Genomic DNA, 25,193 nt, shown 5'->3' with positions numbered 1-25,193 from the left:
GCATTTTCTGAATATACATTTAATAATGTTTGTGTATGGTTCAAATGTCAAAACTCATGTTGGTGTTCGTTATTATTTAAGGAGAATGCGGTTCTTATCGACACAAATCCACAAGGAGTCAGTAGAAACCACATTTGTTTATGCAAGTCAGCCATATTCGCTACAATATTTAAAAAGGCAGTAAATGAGGCTGAATGAATTGTTTCGCTGCCAGACTAGGCTCCGCTGATAGCCAGGTGTAGCAGTGGAAAGGATTCACTCCATGCTGCTGAAAGGAAAGCTCTGCTGTTGGGACAGCTTTGTGTAGAACCTAACAGTTTGTGGGCACTGTTTGTCACCGTTATAGTGCAATTAATGTATTGTTTAGTGTAGTGGCTTTGCTGGCATGCACCTAAAACATTTTTTTTTGTTTTCCCCAACACTGATCCTACTCATTACTCCACGTGCTTAATTACATCACTTTGTTTTGAGCTTACTTCGCCACAGGCTTTTGAACAGGGCACCTGTCTCACCACTGGAAGGCAGCCTGGTTGCCAAACGAATGCTCTTTCACTCGGTGCAAAACACGCCTACCTAGGCTAAATTAATAAATTCCCCTCAATTGTAACGTCGGCACCGTTTTGACGTGCATAGCATACCACCACAGATGGAGCAATGAAACAGATATTTCACTGGATGTATAAATGTGAAGCATCCGGTTGGCGTTTCCACTCAATTCCAAATATGGTAGTGAGAAGAAGCCCACTGGCGGGCAGTGGGAGAAGATGGAACGAGATGGACTTTGGCCGACATTCTGCACATTTTCTTATCTATTAAATATTTGATCTCAAAACAGTTTTCTGTTTCAAAAACTACAATATCGTATTAACAGAGTTGGACTAAGTTTTGTAGACTTTACCCTTTGCAAATGTTTTTACAAATCGCATTGTTCAGGAGTGCAAAGGCGAATTGAGTTATTGCACACGCGTACTTCACAGAGTAGGCGTTCCTTAACGGAAATATGCAGATAATTACTAGTACGCGCCAATGGTATATCGTCAGCGCGTGCTTGGCTCTACCCACCTCCTTGCTTGTTCAGCCCACTATGACTAATTTGTTCCCATTGGAAACAACAAGCTGTGATCTATCTTGGTTTAGTTATAAACACCATTGATACAACAGTGGTAGCCTACTGCCAGTCTTTTTTTTTTAAGTGGTCCGAGACAGCAGCCATTGCTTCGGTGAATAGGCCTATGTTTGTTGCAGTCTATTCTGTGTGCTCAATGTAGCGTTTTTCAGCTAACCCTCGCAAACGTATTGTAATGTTTTGGTGGGCTCGTCATCAACATAAGGCTACTGCAGATTATACAAAGTAGCTACATTGAAACGCTGAGTGCCATCGTATTTTACTACAAAGGGAAAAAAGAGCATCGGCCTCCAAGACGCATTTAGCTCGGAAATTTAAACCCGGTTGTAGATTAAGTCATCGGTGATAGTTCGCTTTATTTGGTATTTTTTGAAGAAATAGATTTTTCACTGCCTTGACCATGTCGCTTCACGGTAAGCGCAAAGAAATTTACAAATACGAGGCGCCATGGACGGTATATGCAATGAATTGGAGTGTGCGACCAGACAAGCGCTTTCGTCTCGCTCTTGGCAGCTTTGTCGAGGAGTACAATAACAAGGTAACGTATTTTCTCTCCAAACATTCCATTATGAATCAAATTAACCTACATTTAATCCTACTAGGGTAGAACGGGGAACACCGTAACAACAAAGTAAATCAAATTCGAAATAACGTCGGAAACCTGTTATTCAATGTGCTAATACTTGGTTAGTAAACCTGGTCTCAGCGTATTTCGTGTTATTCTTATGTAAATTCATTTATGGATGTCCATCACCTATTTAATATACGGTATCAGTCAAAAGTTTGGACACCTACTCATACCAGGGGTTTTCTTTATTTTTACTATTTTCTACATTGTAGAATTATAGTGAAGACATCAAACTATGACATAACACATGGAATCATGTAGTAGCCAAAAGTGTTAAACAAATCAAAATGTTTTATATTCTTTAAAGTAGCCACTCTTTGCCTTTGACAGCTTTACACATTCTTGGCATTCTCTCAACCAGCTTCACCTGGAATGCTTTTCTAACAGTCATGAAGGAGTCCCTACAAATGCTGAGCACTTGTTGGCTGTTTTTCCTTCACTCTGCAGTCCAACTCCTCTCAATTGGGTTGAGGTTGTGTGATTGTGGAGGCCAGGTCATCTGATTTAGCACTCATCACTCTCCTTCTTGGTCAAGTAACCCTTACACAGCCAGGAGATGTGTTTTGGGTCATTGTCCTGTTGAAAAACAAATTATCATCCCAATAAGCGCAAACCAGATGGGATGGCGTATCGCTGCAGAATGCTGTGGTAGCCATGTTGGTTAAGTGTGCCTTGAATTCTAAATAAATCACAGACAGTGTCACCAGCAAAGGACCCTCACACCACCTCTGTGTTTCATGGTGGTAACCACACATGTGGAGATCATCCGTTCACCTACTGTGTCTCACAAAGACACGGCGGTTGGAACCAAAAATCTCAAATTTGGACTCATCAGACAGATTTCCACCGGTCTAATGTCCATTGCTCATGTTTCTTGGCCCAAGCAAGTCTATTCTTCTTATTGCTGTTCTTTAGTGGTTTCTTTGCAGCAATTCGACATGAAGGCCTGATTTCACGCAGTCTCCTCTGAACAGTTGATGTCTGTTACTTGAACTCTGTAAAGCATTTGTTTGGGCTGCAATTTCTGAGGCTGGTTACTCTAATGAACTAATCCTCTGCAGCAGAGGTAACTCTGGGTCTTCCTTTCCTGTGGCGGTCCTCATGAGAGCCAGTTTCATCGTAGTGGTTGATGTTTTCTGCAACTGCACTTGAAGAAACTTTCAAAGTTCTTAATTTTCCGGCTTCACTGACCTTCATGTCTTAAAGTAATGATGGACTGTTGTTTCTCTTTGCTTATTAGAGCAGTTCGTGCCATAACATGGACTTGGTCTTTTACCAAATAGGGATATCTTCAGTATACCCACCCCTACCTGGTCACAACACAACTGATTGGCTCAAACACATTAAGAAGGAAAGACATTCCACAAAATAACTTAACAAGGCACACCTGTTAATTGAAATGCATTCCAGGTGACTACCTCATGATGCTGGTTGAGAGAATGGCTAGTGTGCAAAGCTGTCATCAAGGCAAAGGGTGGCTACTTACTTCAAATATAAAATATACTACATGATTCCATATGTGTTTTAATGTCTTCACTATTATCCTACAATGTAGAAATGAGTAAAAATACAGCAAAACCCTGGAATGTGTAGGTGTGTCAACTTTTATACGTTATGAATTCTGGCTAACGTTAGCAAGGTTAGGGGAAGGGTTAGCTAACATGCCAAGTAGTAGGGGCTGGGTGACATGACCAAAATATATCACCGTATAAAAAAAATATATACGGTATTTTACGATTTTGAGTAATAAAAGTTCAGAATGTGCTTTATGAGTAGTGCGTGACCCTACGGTGGTACTGCATCCATTCTAAGTGATTTGAATGGGTCTTGTTCCATTCTGATTGTTTTACACTTCAATTCAACTTCAACCTAAAATAATTTCCTGCATTTCCATACATTTTTGCATTTCCTGCGCTCATTTGAAATAATTTTCACCCTGCCTCTTAGGGCTGCACGATATGGGCATTAAAAATGCCTTATTTTTACCACTTTGCAATTTAGATCAAAACACTTATAATCATGGAAATAGAATGTTCATTCTAATTCTATAGTGAGAATATAAATAATAGTGGGCTCTTTGAATACATTGTTTGACATGACAACAAATGAAAATGCCAGGGAGGCATTATTGTGACAGGGTTGGAACCAAAATGATGGTCAGTGTTTCCTAGGGGACCCTATAGGCCTACACCAATACTGGTATTAGACTATGTTAGCTTGCTACTTTTGATCTCAGTACATTTTTTGACTAGCTAGCCAGCTAACTAGCGATTAGCATTAGTGGCTAACACAATTGAGCTAAATTCTGCTAAGAAAAGACAAACTAGCTGTTTGCAGATGTAAGAAACACAAACTAAATGTGTAATTGTAGAACACTTGTGGATTTATATTAAGAAGCAAACTGGAAACAACATCGATGTCATCAAAATTGTTGCATGTGCTGCAGTAACCATGCAGAATGAACACAAGTGTCTCGTGGTCAAGCAATAACAAATGCACTCCAAGAGAGCTCAAGTAGCAGTGTAAACTATAAAAATGGATGTTACACACAGCATATTTAACAAACCAAACACCCCCCCCCCCCCCCCCCCCCCCACATTAGTTTTTGCCTTAATTAACTGTCTTTTTGAGTGTCCAGGAATTACATTTACTATGTTACGTTTGTCTGAGACCAGGCTGGGTTAGTGTATGTACATACCTAGGAAGTTTTGTTTAAATCTATGAACACTTTTGTTTTATTGATGACAAATGTTTTTTCAGGTCGATTTGTAAATATTCTTGTCGCCTCTTGATTATTGACCTACGGAACGTTCTACATGTACCTAACCATATCATTTTTATCAGTAAGAAGAGGTGTCAGATTAGACTCAGATTTGTAATTTGTTACAATTAACCCCTTGCCTAGTCAGCACATCTGACCTGCTTGCTTATAAGATATGGCTCAGATCCAGGGATTAGAAATGCGTTGTACTCCGAATTTTTCCATTATGCTAACTATTACACTGAGAAATGACTGCTAGTGTTAGGCTGTATATACAAATTGGTTGTCTATTTCAGCCTGATTAATTAGACTAGCACAATTGCAACAATATCCGTCACTGTCAATAAAACAAAGGTGTCACTGTTGGGCATTTCCAGTAAATAAAGTTCAATAATACAGGCTTATCATACTTATCCTCATCACAGAAAACGAGCAGGCTAAATATAGGATCAACCTTTTTGCTGTGATTTGACCGCACATTTAAAATGTTCATATATTATCCAGAACGACTTACAGGAGCTATACGGGTTAAGTGCCTTGCTCAAGGGCACACCGACCGGCAGGTTTTTCAACTCGACGATTTGAACCAGCACCTTTTTCTGTTACTGGCCCAAGGCTCTTAACCGCTAGTTTACCTACCGCCCCATGCTGTTGTTATTGTCTGTTTTCCCCATAGGTTCAGATAGTTGGATTGGAGGAGGAGAGCTCAGAGTTTGTCTGCCGGAACACATTCGACCACCCTTACCCCACCACAAAAATTATGTGGATTCCGGACACCAAGGGGGTGTATCCTGACCTGCTGGCTACCAGTGGAGACTACCTGCGCATTTGGAGGGTAAGAAGCCAATAGCCTACCACTGCCAGATCTGTGCCTACCCTGAATATTGTAGCGACCTTAACCCTACATCTAGCGTCAACGTCAAGAGGTTCCAATCAGAGAGGTCCATACATGTGAAGGGCTTGGTATAGAGAAGCGTGGGAAGACGCTCTCCTGAAGGGGGTAGTGTAGTGACCTCTTACATCTAGGCGTTCCGTTAGCCTAACCCCTAGCCAACAGCCAATGGGATCGCATGGCGCGAAATACAAAAACAACTAAAATACCTCAATTCAATTTTCTCAAACATATGACTATTTTACACCATTTGAAAGATAAACCTCTCCTGAATCCAACCTCGTTGTCCGATTTTCAAAAAGGCTTTACACCGAAAGCAAAACATTAGATTATGTTAGGAGAGTACATAGACCAAAATAACCACACAGCCATTTTCCAAGCAAGCATATATGTCAATAAAACCCAAAACACAGCTAAATGAAGCACTAACCTTTGATCTTCATCAGATGACACTCCTAGGACATTGAACAAAACATACATGTATTGTATAACAATCAAGTTCATATTTATATCCAAAAACAGCTTTTTACATTGGCGCGTGATGTTCAGAAAATGTATTCCCACCAAAAACCTCCGGTGAATTTACAAAAATACTCATCATAAACTTTGACAAAATACATAACAATTATTTTAAGAATTATAGTTACAGACAGAACTCTTTTATGCAATCGCTGTGTCAGATTTTAAAATAGCTTTTCGGGGAAAGCACATTTTTCAATATTCTGAGTACATAGCTCGCCATCACGGCGAGCTATTCAGACACCCGCCAAGTTTGGGGTAACCTAAACTCAGAATTAGTATTAGAAATATTGTATTACCTTTGCTGATCTTCGTCAGAATGCACTCCCAGGACTGCTACTTCCACAAGAAATGTTGTTTTTGTTCGAAATAATCCATAGTTATGTCCAAATACCTCTGTTTTGTTAGTGCATTCAGGTCACTATCCAAAGGGTAACCCGCGAGCGCAATTCGAGACACAAAAAGTCCAAATGTTCCATTACCGTACTTAGAAGCATGTCAAACGCTGTTTAAAATCAATTTGTATGGTATTTTTAACGTAAAATTGCGATAATATTCCAACCAGACAATAGTGTATTCATTCAAGGAGGAAAAGAAAAAACAGCGTGCTCGCGGGAACGCGCATATCCAATCTCTATGTCCTCAGGCAGACCACTCAGTAACTGAGCTCCTATACTCTGCCCAGAGACAGGAGAAGGCTCAATCCACTTTCTGAAGGCTTTAGACAGCCAATGGAAGCCTTAGGAAGTGCAATGTAACAGCACAGATACTGTAGTTTCGAAAGGGACTAGAAAGAACTACATTTCTCAGATCCTACACTTCCTGGTTTACTTTTTCTAAGGTTTTTGCCTGCCATATGAGTTCTGTTATACTCAGACACCATTCAAACAGTTTTAGAAACATCAGAGTGTTTTCTATCCAAATCTACTAATAATATGCATATTCTAGTTTCTGGGCAAGAGTAGCAACCAGTTTGAATCGGGTACGTTTTTTCATCCGGCCGTGAAAATACTGCCCCCTATCCATATCAGGTTAACACTGCTTCGATCTGCTCACGCCAATTCCTGTTGAACGAGGGAGAGCTCTGTTTGTTGTTTTGGGAAGTTTCTTAATAGATCGGCAACTTTTTAGTTTGGATCCCACAACGCATTTGTTATCAGCTGCTGGGACTGCTACTCTCTGTTCAGTGATCCTGCCGACCAAGGCCGGGTCTGAGGAGCTATTTGGCGTAGCTGCTAGCCTAGCTAGCAGGGTTTCGGGGGTTGAGGGCTTAAACACAACCAACAACTCGGTTAGATATTGTGGCTGGAGCCGCAGTTTGTTCCCGGGTTTATGGCTGTCTAGATACCTGCTGTTTGTGTTAAATCTTCCCTGGGACCTGCACTGTCTGGAACTGCGAGGAGTAACAGTGTAACCTGCGTTGCTAGCTACCATGACATAGACCAAAGCTGGTGGGAGTACCGTTGAGGACAGTACCATCTCTCTATCACCGGTGAACGATCTTTTTAAACGAACAAAAATAGTTCTAGGAGTTGTTACAACAGAAAATAGGTTCAAGTGTTTTGTCCAAATACTGGTTGATTCGACTAATAAAAAATGGACGACCTGACCAGAGAGGTCCTGGACCTGAAGAACAATTTTCAGTTGTCCCAGGGTCAGCTTGATTTGGTGAAACAGGAGAATGGCAAGATGACAGCAATCTGTAAGTCATTGAGAGGGGACATCAGTTCTGTGTGTGAATCAATGAGAACAATGATGGAAAAATCAGATTATCTTGAGGGACAATCAAGACAGAACAACATGGTTGTGGACGGAATTGCAGAATCTCCACATGAGACCTGGATGGAGTCTGAGGATGAAGTGAGGGAAATTATCTCTGAGAAATTGAAGATGGTCTACCGGAACATTGAGGTGGAGCGCGCACACAGGGCTGGAAAACCCACCACCGGCCCAGGTGACGGGCCCAGTCCGATAGTGCTCAAGTTCCTAAGGTTCAAATCATATTGTATTTGTTACATATGCCGAATACAACAGGTGTAGACCTTACAGTGAAATGCTTACTTCCAAGCCCTTAACCAACAATGTTTTAAGGGGGAAAAAAGTGTTAAGTAAAAAATAGAAATACAGTGCCTTGCAAAAGTATTCATCCCCCATGGTGTTTTTCCTATTTTGTTGCATTACAACCTGTAATTTTTACATTGATTTTTATTTGGATTTCATGTAATGGACATACACAAAATAGTCAAAATTGGTGAAATGAAAAAAAGAACTTGTTTAAAAAATATTCTACAAAATAAAAAACAAAAGTGGTGCGTGCTTATATATTCACCCCCTTTGCTATGAAGCCCCTAAATAAGATCTGGTGCAACCAATTACCTTCAGAAGTCACATAATTAGTTCAATAAAGTCCACCTGTGTGCAGTCTTAGTGTCAGATGATCTGTGTGTGTGTGTATACATGCATACATACATGCATGCATGCATGCATGCATGCATGCATGCATGCATGCATACATACATACACCTGTTCTGAAAGGTCTCAGAGTGTAACACCACTAAGCAAGGGTCACCACCAAGCAAGCGGCACCATGAAGACCAAGGAGCTCTCCAAACAACAGGTCAGGGACAAAGTTGTGTAGAAGTACAGATCAGGGTTGAGTTATAAAAAAATATCAAACTTTGAACATCCCACAGAGCACCATTAAATACATTATTCAAAAATTGAAAGAATATGGCACCACAACGAACCTGCCAACTTGAAGGAGCTGGAGCAGGTTTGCTTTGAAGAATGGGCAAAAATCCATGTGGCTAGATGTGCCAAGCTTATAGAGACATACCCCAAGAGACTTGCAGCTGTAATTGCTGCAAAGGGTGGCTCTACAAAGTATTGACTTTGGGGGGGGGGGTGAATAGTTATGCACACTCAAAGTTTCAGTTTTTTAAATCTTATTACTTACTTAGCATCTTACAATATTTATCATCTTCAAAGTGGTAGGCATGTTGTGTAATCAAATGATACAATCCCCCCCCACACACACACAAAATCTATTTTAATAACAGGTTGTAAGGCAACAAAATAGGAAAAATGCCAAGGGGGGTGAATCTGTTCGCAAGCCACTGTAAAAGTAACATAATTATACAGCAGCAGTAAAATAACAATAGCGAGGTTATATACCAGTATACCAGTACAGAGTCAATGTACGGGGGCACTGGTTATTCGAGGTAATATGTACATGTTGGTAGAGTTGCATAGATAATAACTGAGTAGCAGCAGTGTGAAAGAGCGGTCTGGGTAGCCCTTTGATTAGCTGTTCAGGAGTCTTATGGCTTGGGGGTAGAAGCTGTTAAGAAGCCTTCTGGACCTAGACTTGGCATGCGGTAGCAGAGAGAACAGTCTATGACTAGGGTGGCTGGAGTCTTTGACAATTTTTAGGGCCTTTCCCTGACACCACCTGGTATAGAGGTCCTGGATTCGCAGGAAACTTGGGCCCAGTGACGTACTGGGCCGTACGCACTACCATCTGTAGTGCCTTGTGGTCAGAGGCCGAGCAGTTGCCATACCAGGTAGTGATGCAACCAGTCAGGATGCTCTCAATGGTGCAGCTGTAGAACCTTTTGAGGATCTGTGGACCCATGCCAAATCTTTTCAGTTTCCGGAGGGGAAATAGGCTTTGTCATGCCCTCTTTACGACTGTCTTAGTGTGCTTGGACCATGTTAGTTTGTTGCTGATGTGGACACCAAGGAACTTGAAGCTCTCAAACTTCTCCACTGCAGCCCTGTAAATGAGAATGGGGGTGTGCTCTGTCCTCCTTTTCCTGTCGTCCACAATAATCTCCTTTTGTCTTGATCACGTTGAGGGAGAGGTTGTTGTCCTTGCACCACATGGCCAGGTCCCTGACCACCTCCCTATAGGCTGTCTCATCATTGTTGATTAGGCCTACCACTTTTGGGTCATCGGCAAACGTTATGATGTTGGAGTCGTGCCTGGCCATGCAGTCATGAGTGAACAGGAATTACAGGAGGAGACTGAGCATGCACCCCTGAGTGGCCCCCGTGTTGAGGATCAGTGTGGTGGATGTGTTGTTACCTACCCTTACCACATGGGGGAGGCCCCTCAGGAAGTCCAAGATCCAGTAGCAGAGGTGTTTAGTCCCCGGGTCCTTAGCTTAGTGATGAGCTTTGAGGGCACTATGGTGTTGAACGCTGAGCTGTAGTCAATGAATGGCATTCTCACATAGGTGTTCCTTTTGTCCAGGTGGGAAAGGGCAGTGTGGAGTGCAATAGAGATTGCATCATCTGTGGATCTGTTGGGGCGATATGCAAATTGGAGTGGGTCTAGGTTTTCTAGGATAATGGTGTTGATGTGTTCCATGACCAGCCTATCAAAGCACTTCATGGCTACAGATGTGAGTGCTACGGGTCGGTAGACATTTAGGCAGATTACATTAGTGTTCTTGGGCACAGGGACAATGGTGGTCTGCTTGAAACATGTTGGTATTACAGAATCTGACAGGGAGAGGTTGAAAATGACAGTGAAGACACTTGCCAGTTGGTCAGCGCATGCTCGCAGTACACGTCCTGGTAATCTGTCTGGCCCTGCGGCCTTGTGAATGTTGACCTGTTTAATGGTCTTACTCACGTTGGCTACGGAGAGCGTGATCACAGTCGTCAGGAACAGCTGATGCTCTCGTGCATGCTTCAGTGTTACTTGCCTCGAAGCAAGCATAGAAGTAATTTAGCTCATCTGGTCCACTGGGCAGCTCGCGGCTGCCCAGTGAACAAGGACAAGGTAGCTCCTCTGGAAAGCCAAGAACTTGAGTGGAACGTATATCTTCCTCAGAGGACTATCCCGAAGCTGTGTGCCAGAAGGGGAAAGAACTTATTCCAGCCATGAAAGCTGCCAGAGTGCGTGGGGACATTGCTTACATCCGCTATGACCGGCATTAGGTTTTGATGTTGGTGTGCTGTGCCTTTTTTCCCCTCCACTCATAGTGTTGTGTTCCTTCCAAACAACTCAACTTTAGTTTAATCGGTCCACAGAATATTTTGCCAGAAGCTCTGTGGAACATCCAGGTGCTCTTTTAAGAACTTCAGACGGACAGCAGTGGCTTCTTCTGTGGTGTCCTCCATGAACACCATTCTTGTTTAGTGTTTTACGTATCATATACCTGTCAACAGAGATGTTAGCATGTTCCAAAGAATTCTGTAAGTCTTTCTGACACTCTAGGATTCCTCTTAACCTCTGTGCATTCTCCTATGGAGAGTAGCAACAGTGCTGAACTTTCTCCATTTATAGACAATTTGTCTTACCGTGGACTGATGAACATCGAGGCTTTTAGAGATGCTTTTGTAACCCTTTCCAGCTTTATGGAAGTCAACAATCCTTAATCTAAGGTCTTCTCCCCAATTTCGTGCTATCCAATTGGTAGTCTTGTCTCATCGGTGCAACTCGTGTACGGATTCGGGAGAGGCGACGGTTGAGAGCCGTGCATCCTCTGAAACACAGCCCAACCAAGCCGCACTGCTTCTTGACACAATGCCTACTTAACCCGGAAGCCAGCCGCACCAATGTGTTGGAGGAAACACCGTACACCTGGCGACCGTGTCAGCGTGCACTGCACCCGGCTTGCAATAGGAGTCGCTAGTGCGCGATGGGACAAGGAATCCCTGCCGGCCAAACCCTCCCCTAACCCGGACAACGTTGGGCCAGTTGTGCGCTGCCCCATGGGTCTCCCGGCTGCGACAGAGCCTGGCCTCGAACCCAGAATCTCTAGTGGCACAGCTAGTACTGCGATGCAGTGCCTTGCACCACTCAGGAGGCCATCGCCTACTTTTTCTTGACACTATGTAGCCTTAGAACTAAGTTTCATGAAATCAATAACTTGCTAACTTCAGAACATTAATATATTAGCCTTTTCAGAGACGAACAAAAATGATTAATTTGATACAGCAGTAGCAATACAAGGATCTAACATCTATAGAAGAGACAAATGCTTATACGGGAGGTGTTGCTGTATGTATTTAGAGCCATATCCCTGTAATGCTTAGAAGATCAGATGTCAAGTGTTATTGAGGAGTTGTGGTTGCAGGTTCAATTGGCACATCTGAAGCCTTTATTTTGCTGTGTTGCTATAGGCCACCAAGCGCTAACAGTCACTGCTTCTTCCAATTATTGATAAACATGCACCTGTTAAACTGACTTGGAACTGTTAAGGCTCCATGGATTGATGATGAATAGATCAACTGGATGGTTGAAAGAGATGGGGCAAAAGGAGTGTCTAAGTCTGGCTGCACATCTGACTTACTGCAAATTGAGAGATTGTGTGGCTAAACGCAACAACAAAAAAGAAGAACCTGTGTTATGAAGCCAAGATCAATGATATAAAAAAAACTTTGGCTTACTTTAAAAGAAAGACATTCAACCACATCTTTTATCGTATCAGATGGCTTATTCATCACAAAACCATTTGATGTTGACAATGTTTTTAATGATTACTTCATTGGAAAACTTAGGCAGGAAATGCCAACAACAAACAGTGACCCATCATATTCATGCATAAAAAGAAGAAAAAAAACAATTAATGTAATTCATTGCAAGTTTGAATTTTGAAGTTAGTGTTGGAGAGGTGGAAAAATTATTGTTAACGATCAATAATGACAAACCTGGCATTGACAACTTAGATGAAGAGCTACTGAGGATGGTAGGGGGCTTAACTACTATATGTCATATCTTTAATCTGTCCCTAGAGGAAAGTATTTGTCCTCAGGTCTGGAGGGAAGCCAGTCATTCCACTACCCAAGAGTGGTAAAGCAGCCTTTACTGGTTCAAACAACATACCTATTAGCTTGCTGCCAGCTCTAAGCAAACTGTTGGGGAAAAATTGTGTTTGTCCAAATACAATGCTATTTCTCTGTAAACAAATTAGCAACATACTTTCAGCATGCTTGTAGAGAAGGGCACTCAACATGTACTGCAGTGACACAAATGACTGCTGATTGGTTGAAATAAATTGATGGTAAGAAGATTGTGGGAGTTGTACTGTTGGATTTCATTGCATCCTTTGATATTATTGACCATAACCTGTTGTTGAAAACGTATGGCTTTTCAACCTCTGCCATATTGGGGATTCAGAGCTTTCTATCTAATATAGCTCAAATGGTTTTCTTTAATGGAAGCTTCTCTAATGTCAATTATGTGAAGTGTGGCGTACCGCAGGGCAGCTCTAGGTCATCTACTCTTTTTAATTTTTACCAATGACCTACCACTGGCATTAAACAAAGCATGTGTCCATGTCATGAATGGTGTGGCTGTTTAACAAGTTGAGGAGACTAAATTACTTGGTGTTACCTTAGATTGTAAACTCATAGTCAAATCCCGATTCAATTGTTGTAAAGATGGGGAGAAATCTGTCCGTAATAGAGATGCTCTGCTTTTTTGACACCACACTCCAAAAAGCAAGTTCTGCAGGCTCTAGTTTTGTCTTATCTTGATTATTGTTTAGTCATGTGGTTGACTGCTGCAAGGAAAGACCTAGTTAGGCTGCAGTTGGCCCAGAACAGAGTGGCACGTCTTGCTCTTCATTGTAATCAAGGGCTGATATAAATACTACGCATGCAAGTCACTCTTAGCTAAGAGTTGAGGAGTGACTGACTGCACCACTTTTTATAAGAAACAATGTGTTAAATCCCAAACTGTTTGCATAGTCAACTTACACACACTTACCCCACCAGACATGCCACCAGGGGTCTTTTAACAGTCCCCAAATTCAGAACAAATTCAAGAAAGCGTACAGTATTATATAGAGCCATTATTGCATGGAACTCCGTTCTATATCATATTGCTCAAATGAACAGCAACCCTGGTTTAAAAAAACAGAACGCAACTAGGAATATGATATATCGGAGTCGGCCGACATTAGCTGAAAATGCCAACATCGGTATCGGCCGATGTCTGTCTAGTTTAACACCGATTTCAAAGCTGTGTGGATCGAGCATTCATTTGAAAGAGTAAGAACATTTCAGCGAGACAACTCAAAGGCGAAATCCATTAAAGCCAAGATAATGGAATTCATTGCCCTTGACAGTCAACCGTTCTCTGGTGTGGGTGATGTTGGCTTTCGCCGACTGGTCGAGCACCGCTACACTATCAAGTGTGCAATTGTTTTTCATATGTTGCCCTACTGGAGTTACACAGTAATAGCGTCACTGCTATTAGCTTCACAACATACATACTATGGAATGCTGTTTGGGTCTTTGTGTCCAAAAAATTACAGTAGCACTGTCAAAGCTGTACAAAAGTCTGCAAACACCGGCCACGAACGATGTGTTTTCAATACCGCGTTGGTTATAAAGCATTTGTTGGACCGCAACTTCTGGGGTAGCTAGCTTTAGCTTGGTACCTAGCTAGCACCAATACAACCAGCCTGAAAAAAATTACCAGTAGAAACTGCAGTCATTTTCATTATTCTTTGCAATGATTTAGGAAACCTTGTGAGTATTAGCTAGGTTGCCACTTGTTGTTCGTCTATTGAAATTGACTTAAATAAATAGCTAGCCAGCTACTTAACCCTGTTGCCCAAAGCTAACGTTATAAGCAGCCAGCGAGCTTCATCTAGCTATTGAGGCTCGACCGGACAGGGTTATGTGTTGTGAAGCTAGCCACAAAATGGATTAGGCACAATAGTGACATTTGCAGTTTGCTTTCAAAATAAAAGTATGCCATTGACAGTGATGCAAATGAATACAAATTGAATAATGCCATACTTTTATTTTGAAGGCTAAACGCAAAGTCCACTGTTGTGGCTAATCGTTATTGTGGATAGCTTCACATAGGTGGGTCTGACCACAATTAATCAAATAAGAACTCTTTTATATTAAGGTTATTTTAGATGACACCTAGCTATATAGTTAGCTAGCTAACTATATAGCTACTGAAACAGATGTCGTTTCGCTATGTTTTTGGGAAAGAACATCGTTTGCATCCATGAGCTAGCTAGCTTTTTTTATGACCAGCACTGTAGGTGCGCGAGACAACTTTACCAGCATCATAGCATACGTATCGATGAATCGTCGTGACATATGAAATACGAGTGATAGGTAATCAATGTGTAATAACTACGTAAAAAAACGTATGAACACGTTCAATTTATGTGACGTGCAGTCATTTTCAGGTCCTGATTTGGTCAGCACGCTTAATTGACATGTCAAATAACTATTTGACAAGTCAAATCGTGTTAAATAGTATATTTTTTTTGACATGCAAAGACCCAAACGGCGTTCCATAGAAATCCTGGTTGAGAATGAAACGAATGAACAACGAAACAGCACAGGAAGTAAGTGAAAGAAATATAGGTTTGGTAATGGGGACATGCGTAAGTGCCAACAATAACTTTTTGGTGTGTGTAACCTTTATCTAACTAGGCCAGTCGGTTAAGAACAAATTCTTATTTACAATGACGGCCAAACCGGATGACGCTGGGCCAATTGTGCACCGCCCTATAAGACTTCCAATCACGGCCGGATATGATAAAGCCTGGATTCGAACCAGGGACTGTAGTGATGCCTCTTGCACTGAGATGCAGTGCCTTAAACCACTTTGTGTGTTAACTGTACTAGAATGCTTAAGGCTGCAAAAAAATTTAATACCGGTTATCAGTATCGTTTGTTTGGGGGGGGGCAAGAAAAATATCTGATATTGATATCGGCCAAAAATGTCATGTCGGTGTGTCACTAAAAGCAACACCTCAAGGCACAACGTCTCTCCCCTATTTGACCTAGATAGCTTACAGTACATAAACTGTGTGCCTTTTAAAAATATATATATACTTTTTAATATTTGTAGTTTTTGTTCTTGAGCTGTTCTCGTCTAATGTTCTGTATTATGTCATGTTTTCTGTGGACCCTAGGAAAAGTAGCTGCTTCTTTTACAACAGCTAATGGGGTTCCTAATTTTATACCTAGTGACTTTGTGAAGAGGTTCGGATCAGTTGGCGCAACGGTTAAGGTGTTGGGTTGACAGTCACTTGTGCCAGGTTTCCCCTCTTAATTGGGGAAATAATTTTATTGCAACTAGTATATGAAAATTGGTCTCTGCTTTCCTGCTTTATCTCTACAACTGTCAAAAGCTCATAGCTGCATGTTGGAGTTATTTATAGGCTTGGCATATAAAGCAAAAAAGGGGAGGGTGGAGCAGGGTATTTGTGTTTCCGCTGCAGTTATTTGCCGCCAGGACAAAAAAAAACATTAAAATATTTCTGCCGAGGCGCACTTTGAAGATGCTAGAACAGTCCACATTTTATCTTTTCCTCTGCAATGAAAACAAGTAATGAATAGAAAAATCGGGAAAAAATTGTACTATTTGGTTATCTATTTACCTAGTCGGCTTGTGTGTTCTATGTGAGAGAAACATGCATTCTGACAAGCATTCAATGCATACCAGTTCTTGCAATCGTAGGTGGAAACAGAAGTTTTAATCGACTCTTTTTAAAGCGGGGGATCCCAGCTTTCCATTTCTACTTTATTTATTTCTCAACTCCTAAATATTTGTGAACTGCACCAATTTAAATCTAGAGATCACATTTGGGAACTGTCTGGTGTTTAGCCCAATAGAGTAAATGCAGATGGGCTACCCCATGCTTCTGCCTATTTAATTATAGCCATAATGCTGCATCAGTTGGTCTACAGGTGATAATGCTTATTTCTAATGGCATACCTGATAATATAGACCAAGCATAGTCTAGATGCATGGTCCAATATGTATAAATATTTGTAACAAATCATTTTCCCAATATGTTGTTGTGCTCATTTCTGGAGTTGGAAATGTATATTTTAGATGGTGTCAGCATAATAAAATGTTCCTTCATTTTAGAGTAGAATGCCCTTTTTGAAAAGTCACCAGAACTGAGCTTCGCGGTCTTTCTACATAAAACTTATCCAGGGTGGACATACAAATTATCCAGGGGGGACACTCCGGGATATAAATATGTCTGCTTCATTTGATGAGGTGATTAAAAAAAAAAACTTTTGTTGGTCCTGACAGGTGAGCGACACTGAGACTCGTCTGGAATGCCTGCTCAACAACAACAAAAACTCTGACTTCTGTGCACCGCTGACATCCTTTGACTGGAATGAGGTGGACCCTAACCTGCTGGGTGAGAATAACTTTATCCTTTTTTTATGGATAGACTACATTACCGGATTCTCTGGACGCCTCTTCCAGATTAGCTTATTTTTAACACTAAATGTCAATAGCAAACAATTGAGTCTTTAGCAAGTATGATCTCTTGATGCCTCTTCACAATCAAGAGACACTAGCATATACCATTAGCTCTCCAGGTGTCATTGTTATACAGCCTTGGTTGGTCTCATTAAAAAAAATAAAAAAAACCCTAAGACTTTATATAGAGCATTCATGTCTTCATTAGCTCTACATTGACACTTCACTTGACATTTTTTAAGCAAAGTCATACTATATGAAAGGTGATATAAAAGGTCCTTACATCTGTTGCTTTGCCAAATGCAGCGTAACGCTTTTGCCACCCTTTATATAGCATGCCATTTGCTTATGAATGATACATAGGCCTTAAAGGGTATAGGAAGGCATCATTAAAGATGTGTTGTAAAGATTTTGTATAATTTCAGCCAGTAGTTTTATCTCTCACAAGCCAAAACGGGTCCCCTGCAATTGAAATGATATGTTAGAAATTCCAGTTCATACAACATGTTACGAATTTATAAGTGCTTAAGTGTTCAATAAATCTCATGTTTCTTCTCTGTAGGTACCTCCAGTATTGACACCACCTGCACTATCTGGGGCCTGGAGACAGGTCAGGTACTGGGCAGGGTCAACCTGGTGTCTGGCCATGTCAAGACTCAGCTCATCGCCCATGACAAAGAGGTAAAGGCACTGCAGGGGTTAGGCCAGAGCTGAAATAAATTAAGTTCCAATATCCACACTTGCGTACTTAGTATGTGGTGATGTATTGGCCATTCATGCTAAGTAGTATGCTAGTCTGGATATTGGGCATAGAACATTGCTATACCATTACATTGCCTAAGTGATCAATGAAATGATGGCCTCCACCCATTGTCAGTTGTATTTTAGCCATACTTGCCTAAAGTATCTGTCAAGTCAATAGACTATGAACAAACCATATTTTCTATCGAAACAGATGTCACCTGTTATTTCACCAAATGTCTGTCGTATGCGTGTGTGTCCTTGTCGCAGGTCTATGACATTGCATTCAGCCGAGCCGGTGGTGGCCGGGACATGTTTGCGTCGGTGGGGGCAGACGGCTCTGTGCGCATGTTTGACTTGCGCCACTTGGAGCACAGCACCATCATCTACGAAGACCCCCAGCACCACCCGCTGCTCCGCCTCTGCTGGAACAAACAAGACCCAAACTACCTGGCTACCATGGCGATGGATGGAATGGAGGTCAGCTCTGCATCTGTTTGCCTGTTCATCTGCGTGTCTGTCCCATCCTTCATTGTACTGCATGTGATTACGTTCATGTGATTGATCAATGCTATAGCAATTCAAATAATGCATGTTTGGTTATCTGGCTACAATATTGGACCAGTAAAAGTCGGTCAATTATGCTAAATAAAAATTCTAGTGGTCTATGATTATATGTATTCTACCTTAGCATGCGCGTTTTTCTCTGTCTGTCCCAGGTGGTGATCTTGGATGTCCGTGTGCCATGCACCCCAGTGGCCAGACTTAACAACCACCGCGCCTGTGTCAACGGCATCGCCTGGGCGCCCCACTCCTCCTGCCACATCTGTACAGCAGGTAAGCCCTCTGTTTCCTCCCGCTTATCTTATACAGTATTATCCATGTGCAAATGTGCTAACCTTCCAAGTTAAAAAAACAAAATGTATTTGTTTCCTTTGTTTTTTTAAGCAATATATGGAAAATGCCAAGGACTTTGGGATTATTTGTACTTAAATTAAAACATGATAATATAGGGTACAGTTACTTAAATTGGTTTTTGGTTGTAAAATGCTAAAGTTGGCGGATGGTGGCAGTGGCTAGGTAAACAAACTCAAAGCTTGCAATGCACTCCGTCCTTCAATAGAGTGCTTACAAGGTATGGAAACATGTATGTCAATTTGAAATTTGGTTGAACTATCCCTTAAATGTATATTATTGATCGATTAATCCATAAGATTCTGTTGACAAAAACATCAGACATTCTCAGAAAATATGAATATAAATGAAATGGCACATCTGCACCGCTGGTGAGGTTTTCTAAATCGTTGTTCCATAACATCCCCATGGAATTATTAGTAAATCTAGAGCACAGGGCTGAAAAATGTATACCATCGATTATCAAATCTGCCCTCTAGTAGCCCAGAACACGAGCATTGATTTCAGTCTACAATACACTAACTACTGTCCCCTTTCCTGTCCGGAAAGTAGCGGATGACCATCAGGCGCTGATCTGGGACATCCAGCAGATGCCCAGGGCCATCGAGGACCCCATCCTGGCCTACACGGCCGAAGGCGAGATCAATAACGTCCAGTGGGCATCCACCCAGCCTGACTGGATCGCAATCTGCTATAACAACTGCCTAGAGATTCTCCGCGTCTGACATAACCTGGGCTCAGCTCTTAGCGGGACAGTCTGAGGTGATCCTTGGAATCTGATCTGAGCTCAGTGTCGACGTCCTATTTTAATACAGTTGGTAAACCGAGAGGGATAGTATAACTCCGGCCCGCTCAAGAACGGACATGGCAACTTCATTTTGATGATCTGACGTCAACAGGGACTCCTGTTCATGTAGGACTGAACTGTATGATACTGGATTGTGTATGTGTTGTTGCCCTTTTCATTTGAGGATAATGTTATAGACGCCCTTTACATTCAAAAGGGGGGTGACAACGTTACCCACAGACAATGTTTACACCCTCCTGAGTAATTTACGGAAATGCTCAAGACTCCCCATGGCTGCCTCTCAATTTAGAATTTTCTCAGCGGCTGTTATTTTTGACAGACATGTTTGAATAAGATGCGGTTCATTGTGAGATCATGTTTTTGAAAGGAAAACAAGAACACAAATCAAGAGTAGCCAAAAGACTCAACTTATCACAATTATACCCACACTTACCAGGGCACTTTGTTTAAATCTGAGACGTTTCAGCATGTTGTTTGATAAGCGTATAGGCTTTAACATGTGAATGGGTCTATTTCTTTAAAGTGGTCTTTGGTAGAATCGGCCGTTGCTAGATCCATTTTTGGACTTATACATTTAATGATGTGTACCCATTTGATTCTTGAAGACTATAACCTATAAATGCTTCATGAGCTTAGTTCAAAGTCGTTCCGAATCAGAACCCAAAATATAAGCTCATGTTTGTCAACAAAGTAAATGTAAACACTGTATAGCCTCAAAACATGGTAAAACTATAGTTTTGATATCATGAATGGTCAGTACTTGCATCTATAGCTGTCTACGAATTTGAGTGGTTAGATTTCTCTAGCCCCACCCCTCAGCTTTTGACCGAAACGGGGGCAGGGAGTCTTATTGTTTCTACTGCCAGTTCCGCTTTTAAACTCTTTTTTTAAAAATTTTTTATTTTAAATGCAGTATAATGTACGTAGTTATTAGTTGAGTGGCCATTGTAATTTACAATAGCTTTATTCTCTTAACACCCCATTTATGTCTGAATCACAGTTTCAGATCATATGGTTATATTTAAAACGGGACTGAATTCAACTGTTCAGGTATTCAATAGTTTTTTTTGTTATCTTCACATTTACAATTTTGCCATTGAACACAGTGACAATTGTGATATGAAAAACATCTTTAATACAAACTACAGTTAATATCTGCATTGAACTTATTCATCCACTACTACAATACAGCTTTCCTATTTGTCTTACTTGGTTCTGCCTGTAAAATATTGTAAAACATGTTCTTAGTGCTAAAGGTAACCCTAAACACTTTGTGTATAAACTAGATTAGGTGAATGTATATGAATTGTTGTAATGTACAGAGAGGGATATTGTATTGTTGAGGTGCAAACGTCATATCAAGAAGTGGTTCTACTTTTTACATTTTACTTCAAGCCTCGGTCGTAAGGGCTACGTAACACTGTCACAATGACATAAACAGCCATGACAGCTGGTGTCACCTTATGGCAACCAACTTTAAAAAAATGACACCATTAATAGGCTTAGTCAGTGGTGGTGGGGGGAGGGGAATAAGGGAGGGTTGTCAAAATAAGTTTCTTTGTTTAACTTTTTTTTTATTGGGTACAGGGGAGGGTAATGCTTTTTTTTTCTCTTCTCTGTTTACATTCACCCTTTTTGCAGGTTTTACTGTATCATTTATTCTATCCTAGACAGATTTCCTCATCTGCTTGAGTGCACCCCCCCCCTATAGGTTGTTATCAATAAAACGTCACAATACGGTGCAGAGCGTTCGATTTGGCTGCTCTGGGTCAAGGAGACCCCCAGCTCTGCTAAAACCATTGACAACTAAGCCTGTGTGCTGTTTAAGGGATTGTTAAATAAATATGAACTACACTGAACAAAAATAAATGCAACATGCAACAATTTCAAAGATTTTACTGAGTTACAATTCATATAAGGTAATCAGTCAATTTAAATTAATTAATTAGGCCCTAATCTATGGCTTTCACATGACTGGGAATACAGATATGCATCTGTTGGTTACAGATGCAAAAAAAGAGGGTCGTGGATCAGAAAACCAGTCAGTATCTGGTGTGACCACTGTGCATCATGCAGTGCGACACATCTCCTTCACATAGAGTTGTGTATTGCTGTCCCACTCCTCTTCAATGGCTGTGCGAAGTTTCTGGATATTGGCGGGATATCCAGAGCATCCCAAACAGGCTCAATGGATGACATGTCTGGTGGGTATGCAGGCCGTAGAAGAACTGGGACATTTTCAGCTTCCAGGAATTGTGTACAGATATTTGTGACATGGGGCCGCGCATTATCATACTGAGAGATGAGGTGATGGCGGCAGATAAAATGGGCTTCAGGATCTCGTCACGGTATCGCCTTCAATAAAGTGCAATTGTGTTCATTGTCAATAGCTTATGCCTGTCCATACCATAACCCCACCACCACGGGGCACTCTGTTCACATCAGCAAACCGCTCTCCCACACGACGCCATAGATGCGGTCTGCCATAGATGCGGTCTGCCATCTGCCCGGTACTGTGAAGAGCACACTTCTCCAGCGTGCCAGTGACCATCGAAGGTGGTTACGATGCCGAACTGCAGTCAGGTCAAGACCCTGGTGAGGATGAAGAGCACGCAGATGAGCTTCCCTGAGACGGTTTCTGACTGTTTGTGCAGAAATTATTTGTTTTTGCATACCCACAGTTTCATCAGCTGTCCGGGTGGCTTGTTTCAGAGAATCTCGCATGTGAAGAAGCTGGATGTGGAGGTCCTGGCGGGCGTGGTTACACATGGTCTGCGGTTGTGAGGCCCGGTTGGACGTGCCAAATTCTCTAAAACGACTGGAGGCTGCTTATGGTAGAGAAATTAACATTAAATTATCTGGCTACAGCTCTGGTGAACAATCCTGCAGTCAGCATGCCAATTGCTCAACTTGAGACATCTGTGGCATTGTGTTGTGTGACAAAACTTCACATTTTAGTGGCCTTTTTATTGCCCCCAGCACAAGATGCACCTGTTTATTGATCATGCTGTTTAATCAGCTTCTTGACATGCCACACCTGTCAGGTGGATGGATTATCTTGGCAAACTATAAATGCTGACTAACAGGGATGTAAACAAATTTGTGCACAACATTTGAGAGAAATAAGATCCCAGAAATGTTATATTTCAGCTCATGAAACATAGGACTAACACTTAACATGTTGCATTTTGAATATTTTTTTCAGTGTGCTTTGTTTTAATATCATCACCTCTTGAAAGAGCATAGAACTACACATTTCCGATTATTCCACATTTGGCCGCATCAGTTATACAGCAAGTAACTGCATGCTTCTCATGATCAGTAAACATCATTTGTATTGTATTTTCAGCTTATCCATTTGGCATGTAGCTAGTTGATTAGGCTTTTGGAAAGAGGTTGACATCGGCAAGTCCTCGTCCTGGTAAAGTTGTCAGTCGGACTACTGCCATCACCCCTATAGATGGCAAGCAAATATAACCATCTAGTTTATCACCTGACAGTTAGTTTGTTAACAAGCCATATTGACGTGATCTGTTATGAGCTAGCTCATTTGATGTGGCCCATCAATCAATGTGACTTGTCTGTCAGCAGAAATCGTGCTTAAACACTCTTAAAAACAATTTTGAAAAGGGGATAATTTTAGCTAACTTCACTAGGTAGGCCTATGTTGGTTGGAGGAAAAAGTACATTAGGTCTACTCACCACTGTTTATGCGAACTGAACAATATTTCTACTGGTAGCTTGCCAAGTAAACATTAACAGCTAATAGTACATCGGCAAATACGCCCTTCTGCTGCTTGACATGCAAGAGCCCACAAAGGATGGGAAATTAACCTAAACCACTCATGCTTGTCAGGTAAAGTTTATTTTATATTACTGAAATACAATTTCTGGTGACAAATCTTGAGGCTTCTGTATCTGAAATTACATGATTAGTTGATCATGAAAAGCATGAAGTCTCCTTGCCCCCCAGTAGGCAAATGAAACACCCTGCAACTTGTCTTTTCATTGATAACGACCTGTATCAAGGTGTTTTGGTACTTCCCTTATGCACTACACGTTTCCATGCGCAAACTATACCACAGGTCAATAGTTTATCCGGCCCTCTATCTAGCCACCATTCATAGTGACAGTAGGCTAACTAGTCTTATACCACACACAAAATCATTCGAAGCTGCACCAATGTTCAGTATAAGCACAGGCCAGGTGCATCATTTGAGCATGAAAGCACAGTGAAGACATGAGACAGGCAGTTTAGGGACGATACAATTATCTTACCTAGACTAGCCTACAACACCACAATGCAATCAATAATTACGTTGTTGTCAAGGGAGTACAGAATTATACTCTAGGCTGTAAACTGCAGTGACAATGTCATTTGAATAACGGCGCAAAAGCGTTGTGATTTTTGTATTTTATCCATTTGGATCAGTTGTGGGTCTACTCTACAGTTTTTATACAGTCTAGAAAGGTGCAGTAGCAGGCCAGTCTGGCTGTATTTTAAGTTCTGATACTGAGATGCGCTGTCTGTTGCAGATCATTCTTTTCCCAAGTCTAAATATAATATCGTGCCACATACAGTGCACTCGGAAAGTATTCAGACCCCTTGACTTTTTACACATTTTGTTACGTTACAGCCTTATTCTGAAATGGATTCAATTGTTTGTTTTTTTTCTTCATCAATCTACACACAATACCCCATGACACAGCAAAAACAGGTTTTTGGAAATTTTTGCCAATGTATATAAAAAAAGATCACATTTTAAACAATATTCAGACCCTTTATTCAGTACTTTGTTGTAGCACATTTTGGCAGCAATTAGAGCATTGAGTCTTGTGTATGATGCTACAATTTTGGCACACCTGTATTTGGCGAGTTTCCCCCCATTCTTCTCTGCAGAGCCTCTCAAGCTCTGTCAGGTTGGATGGGGAGTGTCGCTGCACAGCTGTTTTCAGGTCTCCACAGAGAGGTTCGATTAGGTTCAAGTTTGGGCTTTGGCTGGGCCACTCGAGGACATTCAGCGACTTGTCCGAAGCCACTCCTGCGTTGTCTTGGCTGTGTCATTTTCCTGTTGGAAGGTGAACCTTCGCCCCAGTTTGAGGTCCTGAGCGCTCTGTAGCAGGTTTTCATCATAGAACTCTGTACTTTGCTTCGTTCATCTCTACCTTGATCCTGACTAGTCTCCCAGTCCCTGCCGCTGAAAAACATCACGCATGATGCTGCCGCCACCATGCTTCACCGTAGGGATGGTGCCCGGTTTCCTCCAGACGTGACGCTTGGCATTCAGTCCAAAGAGTTCAATATTGGTTTCATCAGACCAGAGAATCTTGTCTCTCGTGGTCTGAGAGTACTTTAGGTGCCTTTTGGCAAACTCCAAGCAGGCTGTTGTGCCTTTTACTGAGTGGCTTCTGTCTGGCCACTCTACCATAAAGGCCTTATTGGTGGAGTGCTGCAGATATGGTGGTCCTTCTAGAAGGTTCTCTCATCTCAGAGTGACCATCGGGTTCTTGGTCACCTCCCTGACCAAGGCCCTTCTCTCTCGACTTTCTCAGTTTGGCCGGGCGGTCAGCTCTAGGAAAAGTCTTGG

General features: G+C 41.6%; 1 protein-coding gene across 2 annotated transcripts; it reads left to right on the top strand.

Annotated features, from left to right (window-relative positions):
• Positions 1-1,139: 1,139 nt before the first annotated feature.
• LOC106579081 (DDB1- and CUL4-associated factor 7) lies at positions 1,140-21,496 on the top strand. Of its 2 annotated transcripts, none has more exons than XM_014158618.3 (7): positions 1,140-1,664; positions 5,192-5,350; positions 16,965-17,076; positions 17,704-17,822; positions 18,153-18,362; positions 18,602-18,719; positions 19,347-21,496. In XM_014158618.3, the coding sequence occupies exons 1-7, from the start codon at positions 1,527-1,529 to the stop codon at positions 19,520-19,522; spliced, it is 1,032 nt and encodes a 343-aa protein (XP_014014093.1). In that variant the 5' UTR covers positions 1,140-1,526; the 3' UTR covers positions 19,523-21,496. The 2 variants fall into 2 exon arrangements, with proteins under 2 accessions (XP_014014093.1, XP_014014094.1); XM_014158619.3 differs by having other exon boundaries at positions 1,141-1,664; positions 19,350-21,496.
• Positions 21,497-25,193: the final 3,697 nt, after the last annotated feature.

Source organism: Salmo salar, chromosome 19, assembly GCF_965601325.2.
Source record: "Salmo salar chromosome 19, fSalSal1, whole genome shotgun sequence".
NCBI classification, from domain to species: Eukaryota; Metazoa; Chordata; class Actinopteri; order Salmoniformes; family Salmonidae; genus Salmo; species Salmo salar.
This window is presented reverse-complemented; position numbering and strand designations above follow the sequence as displayed.

Excerpts from the sequence above, each read along its gene's own strand:
- LOC106579081 (XM_014158618.3), top strand. The coding sequence starts at position 1,527 with ATGTCGCTTCACGGTAAGCGCAAAGAAATTTACAAATACGAGGCGCCA. Across the intron at positions 17,823-18,152 it reads TCATCGCCCATGACAAAGAG|GTCTATGACATTGCATTCAG; the intron begins GTAAAGGCACTG and ends TCCTTGTCGCAG. Across the intron at positions 18,720-19,346 it reads CTGCCACATCTGTACAGCAG|TAGCGGATGACCATCAGGCG; the intron begins GTAAGCCCTCTG and ends CTGTCCGGAAAG.